The 9,862-nt window shown below is 32.2% G+C and overlaps 1 protein-coding gene across 2 annotated transcripts; it reads left to right on the top strand.

Moving 5' to 3' along the window:
* The first annotated feature begins 3,659 nt into the window (after positions 1 to 3,659).
* LOC134687099 (para-nitrobenzyl esterase-like) lies at positions 3,660 to 8,380 on the top strand. Of its 2 annotated transcripts, XM_063547084.1 has the most exons (4): positions 3,660 to 4,395; positions 5,814 to 6,132; positions 7,039 to 7,110; positions 7,585 to 8,380. In XM_063547084.1, the coding sequence occupies exons 1-4, from the start codon at positions 3,751 to 3,753 to the stop codon at positions 8,181 to 8,183; spliced, it is 1,635 nt and encodes a 544-aa protein (XP_063403154.1). In that variant the 5' UTR covers positions 3,660 to 3,750; the 3' UTR covers positions 8,184 to 8,380. The 2 variants fall into 2 exon arrangements, with proteins under 2 accessions (XP_063403154.1, XP_063403156.1); XM_063547086.1 differs by lacking the exon at positions 7,039 to 7,110.
* Positions 8,381 to 9,862: the final 1,482 nt, after the last annotated feature.

Raw genomic sequence — 9,862 nt, 5'->3', positions numbered from 1 at the left:
GTACGAAGTTGAAGAGATTTGAGGGCAAAAATTTCTAAAAGTTTTGCTAAATACAGCTAAGGTAATCTATTCCTGAGGTAAAATTCCTTAGTTTTTCCAAAATTCAAATTTATGTTGACAGTTAATTTATGATTATGAACATATCAATGATAACTCACACGTTATGAATTTCGTGCTTCCAAAGCGCGTGTATGGATTAACCTTTCAGCGTATATGCTCAAACCTAAGAAATCGAAAGCCAGGGATGTAAAAATGCTTAGCCTCGTGAGAATCTAGTATACAATATCAAGGGACATCAACAGAATTTACAGCATTGTTTATCGCGTTCAATATTTAATGAATATTTTTTGCTAAAATCATCTTCTAGTCCTCTTTTGACCAAATGCGCAAAATCCTACATATCCTCTAAGGGTGCAACCATTTAACTTCATAGGGGTATTGTTTTTAGTTTTTCGACGCTATTAATCAAATTAATTATTTCCAAATTTTACACTTCAAGATATTCGGAAAATCTGGATTCAGAATTTGTTTTTTGTCATCTGCTTGATCACAATATTTTTTCATCAAAATGGGGATCAGAATATTTTTGATGAACCCCCCCTTAAAATTAAATGGTTGTTTCCTAATTCTGTTCACTTGACAATTAAATATCGCACGGACTGGTGCTTAGATTAACTAACATACGAAGTTTAACCACTCTATAAACAAATAGTCGAATACATGTGAGTTTTGGTATGGACATGACCACTAACTCTTCATACCTAGCTATCATTATTATTTATTAATATATTAATGTTTGCTTGATATGTACAGTGGCAAATATTCCATGATTTTTTTATTGATAATTATAATAATATAACTTTACTTAAAGAGGTCAATAAAGTTATCTTTAAAACTTATCTTACCTGAAGTTCTCACTAAATACATTAAAATATAACAGACAAATTGAAGTATATCAAACAAAGAAGAGCAAAATATTCTAACAAACACACAAGAATAATTCAGATGTCCTTAAAAAACGGTATGTGATTATCTTAAATCTGTGATAAAAAAAACATGCACATTTTGGCAAACATCTATATAAATAAAGGCAACAGTTGTATACCGCTGTTCAAAACTCATAAATCCATGGACAAAAAACAAAATCGGGGTAACAGACTAATACCGAGGGAAACGCATTAAATATAAGAGAACAACGACATAACACTTAAATGTAACACACACAGAAACGGACCGAGCATCAGACAATTAAAATCCCACGAGAATAACAAATATAACATTAAAACCAAATACATTAATTTGGGATAGACAAGTACCGTGACACGTCTTATCGCAATGTGAATTTACACTCAAAAATAAGAGAAAACAAACGACACTTTATATAATCGAATTTGATGGGATAGTGAAATTGTCATGATTATGCTGAAACAGAAAATCCAGATTTATTCCGAACTACTTATATATTCTGAACTCTCTATTTCAGTAGATCAATTATACCGATGAAGTAATTGTTATGCCATTATTTCTAAACTACCTGTTTGTGCTTGTGCAATTAAGGTTACACAAATAACATATGTTCCATTCGGTGTGTGTTTGCTTTTGTGAAATAAGTAGCTGCTGGCATTACTATATATATATAGTGTGTCAAATAAAAAAAAGGCGTAATATTTTCTATCTCAAGAACAGGTTACCTTAGCTGTATTTGGCAAAACGTTTAGGAATTTTTGGTCCTCAATGCTCTTCAACTTCGTACTTTATTTGGCTTTTTCAACAGTGGATTCGAGCGTCACTGATGAGTCTTTTGTAGACGAAACGCGTATCTGAGTTAAATATTACATTTCAATCCTGGTATCTATGATGAGTTTCTTGTATAGCCTATAATATTTTTGTTTAATGAAATTGGATCATCTCCCTTTGAACATTTCTCTTGTTGTCTTAGTGGGTTGTTAAATATCTCTAAACTGTTGAAAAGTAAGGTGAAATCTCCCTATTTCTTCTCCTTGAAATAAGCATGACCCCAAAAGTCTTCCATATTGTGGACAGTGGGCTGAAGTTACCTGCTATTTTTGTTAGCTAACTAACTTATAAGTGGTTGTGTATTCATTTGAAAATTGAAAATGTGTTATTATTCATCATTGATTTAACTAAAAACACAAGGAGGTTCAACTACAAATCTCCCTCTCTAAAAGAAGGAAATATCGCTACAATCTTATTGTTTTTTAAATTAAAAGTTAACACACTTCCATTATAGAGAAATTGAGCAAAACATATAATGAATAGGGAAAATGGTCTAAAAAATGTTACAGAAATAAAGGCCACCTCCTTATTCAGACCCTCTTACTTTCCCTTCACATGGTCAGAATATAATACCTGTATATCAAACATATTGAAAAGATAAAGGTGATACTTCTCAGTGTACAAAAAATCGTTATGTATAACCAATATAATACAAAATGTTTTTTTCGTTTTGAAGATTTGAAAATGACTTACGAAATGTATATAGGATTGGTGGATAGTTGTCTCATTGTTTATAACGATACCACATTTCCCTAATATATATACATTTATGTTGTGATCATTTTGTAAATACCTTCTTAGAACCATAACCTTATCAAATATATAGGATTGGAACTAGGTAGACTTCAAGTCGAACATTTTATTACAACTCAATCTATTTTATACCTTTCTAGACTAAATATTGATAGTTTAAATACATTATTAAAAGAGGCCTTTAAAGTCATAAGAAACCTCAAATAAAAAAAAAATATGCATATGTTTTTTATAACTAAATAGATAGTTTTCATTATACAACTTATGTACAGATACTTTTTTTCTGAGGAAAATCCCTTGATTTACAAGGTGTATATTCTTGGTATACATATGTTAAAAATGTCTTACTAGACAACAGCCTCCAAGAAAAAGCGGCCATTTGTATATCACAAATGTAAGTAATCTATAATCAGAAAGTAAAAAGGAAATAAATGACTATTATACAAGATTTATATAAAAGTAAAATAAAAAAAAATACGAAAGTAGCAAACTTTTTCTGCATAGAAACTTAAAATCTTCACTTGAAGCATATTTTTACTTAGTGTTCAATGATTTTTCCATCAGAAATATTTTTACTAAACTTCGTATAAGTGACCATGGTCTGGTCTTTGATTAGAAAATGGTCGTTACACTAAAATTCCTCGAGAACAAAGCTGTATATTAAGCCTGCAATATCATCGAAGATGAATTTCATTTATTCTCCATTGCAAGGTAAACGAAAATATCAGACACAATACTTTATAATGATATACAATTAAATGATGATTATTCATTTACCTGATGATCAAAAATGATTATTTTATATATATTAAACCCCGCTTCCCATAGACATGTTAGAATTATTGACTTCTTTATTAATAGTTCATTAGGACAGCAGTCTTCTTGTAGCAGGAAATTGAATATTGTAATATTGTAAATTGATCACTGATGTTTTTGTGCCTATTGGATATACTTTCGTATATTATTTTGCTTTTAATTTTGTTGTGTGTTGTTTTATTAAACTTGTATTGACACACACACATTGTAAATGTTTAATGAGAATTAATAAAATTATATAAAAAAATATAATAAAGGAAATCCATAAAACACGACTACTGACAAGTTTTCAACCTTGACAAAGGCACTATAACATGCGGAGAGATTATAAATAACTGTGACACTACTTTCCTGATAACAGGTCAGTAATCTATAAATATAGATATGTTACAAATCATAATGGAAGTATTTAAAGTAATATATCTTATATATACTATAGCTGTGAGTAACGGCGCCGTTTCTCATCAACCACCAGCCGTGGTATCAACAGATTGTGGTCCTGTTTTAGGAATAAATTCCCCAGCTTTTTTATTCAAGGGAATACCATATGCCGTTCCACCTTTACGTGATCTACGATGGACTCCTCCGCAGGCCCTGAGCAAAAATGACGGGACATGTTGGAAAGGAACATTCAATGCATCAACATTTGGAAACACGTGCATACAAAGAAATCCAGACAATCAAAGCGAAATTATAGGTAGTGAGGACTGTCTCTATCTCAATGTATGGACGCCGACGCTAAACTCCAGCGCTAATCTGCCAGTTATGGTGTGGATACATGGTGGAAGTTTGCAGTTATCAAATGGAAACTGGCCGACTTACAGCCCAACTGCACAACTCGCAAACTCGACAAATGTCGTTTATGTTAGCATGAACTATCGTCTTCATGCCTTTGGTTTTATGGCTTTGGATATTTTGACAGCTCGGTCGACACATAGATCGTCTGGTAATTATGGATTTATGGATCAGCAACTAGCACTTCAATGGGTGCAACGGAACATCAAAAACTTTGGCGGGAACCCTGATTTGGTAAGTTAAAACAATTTAATCGGCGTTAAAGAATTTTTAAAAAGTCACCAAAAATCAGAATGCGGGTAAGTTAATTAAAGGTCATGCTTCAGTTTTTTATAAATTGTGTAATGTCTAGTTACCAAATTACAACCATATACTTGTGTATAAAGATCTCTCCCGAGACTGGAAAAAAAACTGGTCTTATTAGCATGATTAGAGAGAAGACGTTGTAAATGAAGTTCAAAATACATAATTATTATAAAAAATTGTCATGACAAGGCAGATTTATACATGTAGTTTTTAAGCTTTTTTACAGGTTTACCTAAGATTTTTTGCATTAGTCTAAATTCTAGAAGAAAATACAAAACTGATCTGTCTAAATTGTTTCAGGTAAACCTCTCATTAAAAATAAAACAATACTATTAATGAAAACACTTTAATGGAGATTTACTGAAACATGGAACTTTGTATATTTCGAAATACAAAATGGGCATACAATTACTCTATCACATCTTTTAAGTGTTTCTTTTAAATAATAAATAAAATGAAAGTATTCAATTTGAGTAATAGCCAGGGGTCGAATTTAAGCTTATTAGTGTACTAGTCAGCCGGACCAGTGGACTTAACATCTACTGGTCCGGCTAAAAATTTACTGGTCCTGCAAAAATGACATTCATTTGATAACCACTTAAACATATGACAGATGTTTATTTTTATTTTCCTCAGCTGCTTTCCTCTTCTTCCATTAGATTTTTGTTCTGTTCTGTTTGTTCATGAGCAAGTACAAAATCTTACTTAAAATTTGAAGCTTCCGTTTCAAAAATACATTTCTTATCTAGGTCTGTCACTGCAAATTGTTCACATGTTTTACAATGCATTATATTACGATCGACTTTACAATTTAACCAATCGAGATCTTTTTCCAAGGATATTTTATATTTGCGTTTCCTTTTGTCAGTTTGAAAAATCTTCCTTTGAAAGTCGCTTTATTAATTTGTTTTTTGCCCGGCGTTTTAACTCCATCCAAAAATTTCTACATTTTGTGTTGTTGTGTAGTGCGCTTACCTGAGGTATTAATTAAATACTTTAAAAATTGTACCCCAGTATCCTAAAAATAATTTCTCAGGTTTATTTTTTTTTAAACAAATCGAGATAGAGTTGCAATTAGTGATTTTAACGAAAAATTTCTACTGTTCCGCCGGACCACCAGCTGACAAAATCTACTGGTCCGAGACAAATTCTACTGGTTTCGGACCACCGGACCAGCGCCAATTTCGACCCCTGGTAATAGCTCAAATTGAATACTTTCATATTATTTGATATTACCATATGTGGATATATAACCGTACAGGAACATAACATGTCGTATTTTGCACTCTTTTCTATTCCTTAAAACTAGTCAAGTTGATTTATTATTCCTATATTTTTTATTTAAGGTTACCGTGTTTGGTCAGAGTTCTGGAGGAACTAGTATTATCGGTCTCCTTGCATCTCCATTGTCAAAGGGACTATTTCATCGCGCATGGATGATGAGTGCGTCACCTGTTTACAATAAAACCCTAGTAGAAGCATCCAAAGATAACTTAGTGTTTTTGAACAACACTGGCTGTTCCGATATACATTGTCTGGTCAATGTACCAGCAGATGACATTATTCATGCAATTCCATGGACCGTTTATCCCTATTGGGCGATGAAGGATCAAATGGACTTGCCAGTACGTAACTACTTTGATGGGGCTATTTGTATTGTGGATGGTGAGTCTAAATTTTACTGTAAGCCAAATCTTTCCATCTTGAATAATGTAGCCAAACATACAATGATACAATATATAGATATTTGATTGAGATTGGTAGATTGTTTTATTTTTTATTCAACGTTCAGTGGTAAAAATGTTAAACGTTTTCAGCGCCATTAGTTTATAAAAAAAGCTATCGAATAACTTTAATGTAGACACACTTAGATTTAACGTATCCAACAACAATACCAGCGACTTGTTTAGTTCGAATTCAAATTGGAAAAAGTAAAATCACACAAATACTGAACTTTACTCCGAGGAAAATTTAATACGGAAAGTCCCTAATCAAATGGCAAAATCAAACAAATCAAACAAATTTGAAAACAAATGTCATATTCCTATATTGGTACAGTCATTTTCAAATGTAGAATACGGTGAATTGAACTTGGTTTTTAGCACCAAAACTCCCACGTTCATGACAGTCGCATTAAATTCCTATAAGAATTTATAACTTTTTTTTACAAGAACATTGTGAAATTTTATTTTTATTTTTGTAATGAATTTAAATACAATTGTTTGATACTCCTATATGTAATAACCATACAATTAAAAATTTAAAAAAAGATTGATGTGTCATACATGATATATATAAATATTTAACTATCCAAAGTAACAATAATCGTAGCCTTTTCTCTGCACCTTTCAAATACACATACTGCGATAAAAATCGACAAATAATTGATCGACGGATGATAATAATATTATACAAATACGCACACACAAACATATAAACAAACAACAAAACATTGCCTATCTTCAAAAAGTATCTTTTCAGATTAATATTAAGGATAGTGTGATATATTACGTTAAACTACATGTATATTATTATTTTTGTTGTAAATAAAGTCAGAATAATTAATTCCAGGATACGTTGTACCCGAACCACCGTTTGAAATGTGGAAGCAAGGAAAAGGAATAGACGTTCCCGTAATTGTTGGCACGTAACTTCATATGTTAGATCATAGTCTTACATCTACATGCATATATGAATAGATGCAAGAATAGTCTTCTGATGTGTAAATTGCCCAATTGTGACCAATTTGGATATTTAAATTGATATAACATGATGTGGTACGAGTCCAATGAGACAACTCTCCATCCTCAATCCATAATACCTGGTAGACGAAACTCCCAAAATTACCCCATTTGAAAACTAAATAAGAACTGCACAATAGCATTATATAGTTAAAAGTTAAAATTGTGAAAATGTTAGTTATGGTAACAATTTTACAGCACAATATGCGCATTTTGATGATTTATGTGAATACCAAAAGGAATCTACCTTAAATTCACTAGTCAAATAAACATTCGAAACATTTGAAATGACTCTTATAGCATTAAATCAATCCGTTTACGAAAAGAATAGACAACAAAAGTTTATCAAAACGTTTCATACATTAATGTTTTGAAGGTACAACCAGTCAGGAGGTCGACTTTCAGCCATCACATTCAGATTTAAACAGCTGGACATGGGATACCTATCACAAATACGTCCACCAGTATCTCGACACATTTCCTGGAAATATTTCTTCAAAAGCATTAGACTTGTACCCAGATGGTGTAGAAAGCGGAGCTTACCAATACACAACAATGACGTCAGATCTAAGAGTCACCTGTCCCAATAATATTATGTCAGATATACTCAGCAGATACTTCAAATCTCCAGTTTATCGATACATTTTAACTTTTTGGCCATACCAGCCAGTCAACATAGTTGGTATTCCATTCCAGGCTCACTACGCATGCCATATGTGGGACGCCATTGCATTTTTCGGCTCCATAAGCGGCTACTACAAACCTACAAAAGGGGATCAAATCTTTGAGAAATCAATTCAGAAGGAAATGGTCCATTTTGCCATTACAGGAAAACCATATACACAAAGCTGGAAGACTTATCCAACAAGCATTGGTCTTCTTACTACAAATGTGACAGTTGTGTCGTCTTATCATGCTGAAATGTGTAATTTCTGGAATGACAACAATTTCTTCAGCTACGCCTGGATAAATTAATAAATCTAAATGAAGTATACCATATGTATACACTTTCTATGTTTAACCTAAAACGAAAAACTTATATGATCAGTTTACGTAGCAATATTAAATTTCAGGTATGATAACTAAGTAGATTTCGACACAAATATTTATTAAAAAAACCAGATAACACCATGGCTAAAAATAACGGAAATACGATGCTGCTTTGTTGTTGTTTTTCACGTTCGCGTAGTGATTTTTGTATCAGTTATTTCAAAACAATAAATAGTCAACAAAAAACTATTGTAAACACTTCAGAATGATTAACAATGAGCTCCGTAGAAAACCTTAGCAACCCCTGAATATAGGAATTTCCAATTGTTATGATTTAAAAACATGTTTTAAACCACCTTGTTCTCGTTGAAATCAATAAGAATGTTTTGTAGAAAAAATATATGTCGACACAAACAAAAAAACGTAATGAAAAGTAAAATAACAAAAAAACGTACTCCGATGAAATTAAAAACGGAAAGTACGTAATTAAATGACAAACTCAACAGCTCAAACACATCAAAAGAATTGACAACGACTGTCATATTCCTAATTTGGTACGGGCATTTTCTTATGTAGAAAATGGTGGATTAAACCTGGTTTTATAGCTAGCAAAATGCAGGCGTTTTTCTGAAAATTGTTGTGTTCCCTGTTGTTTATGCATCGCTCAACATTTACTCAACAAAACAAAGCCTGGTTACCTGCTTTACCTGCAGCTTATTGAAAGGGAATTGTTCGCAATCAATTACATATGTGACAAACGTACTTAGCAAATACTTCAAATCTCCAGTATATCGATACGTTTTAACTATGTGGCCATCCTGTCCGGTTAATATAGTTAATGTTCCTTCCAAGGCTAAGAACGCATGTCACATGTGCGACGCCATTGCATTTTCCGGTTCCATAAGCAGTTACTACAAGGCTTGAAGTTTTGATCATAGTTTCGATAATTCGATTCAGAAGTAAATTGTTCTTTTTGCAAGAATAGGAAAACCATATACACAAAGCTTTGAGACTTACTCAACACGTATTGGACAGATTTGATGATTTTTGCGCCATATCATCCGGAATTGTGCAAGTTTTGAAATGACAACATTTTTCCGACGTAGTCGGTACAGTTTCGGTTTGTGCCATTTGAACTTAAGGACGCTTAACTATGGCAACAGAATACCCATGCTCGAAAATCCTTTCTGTGATTGGACAAAATGCTGTCATGGTGGGTGATTTTGTTGTGTTTGAAAAACGGCTCGTTAATTTCATTGTGATGGAAAGCAAGTGAAAAACTATAAATACTTGAACTAGATCTTACAAAGATTTATATTTTTATTAAAATAAGTGTTTCTCCAATAGCTCTGTGCATCCATGACAGCTGTTTATTCGGGACAATTATATAATTTCAAATGTAAACTTTGTTGTTCGAACGTACATGACTTTTAGAACGCAACTACGCATGTGAGATTTCCGGGTTTTTTGTTAAAACATATACTTAAAGTTAAATACGTCTGTATTCTTTTTTAAGATAGTTCTTGTTTTCTTTACGGCTGGATAAATTAAATTTATTCTATTACAGTATTACTTGTAAATTTCAATTTGTTTACGCTTCATTCATACGGCTACACAAAACAACAATGTTAGGTATGAGTACTATTTTTGGTTACTCACATGCA

The sequence above is a fragment of the Mytilus trossulus genome, chromosome 10 (genome assembly GCF_036588685.1).
Source record: "Mytilus trossulus isolate FHL-02 chromosome 10, PNRI_Mtr1.1.1.hap1, whole genome shotgun sequence".
Lineage (NCBI taxonomy): Eukaryota > Metazoa > Mollusca > Bivalvia > Mytilida > Mytilidae > Mytilus > Mytilus trossulus.
The sequence above is the reverse complement of the archived record's forward strand: the minus strand, read 5'-3'. Positions and strand labels throughout refer to the sequence as shown.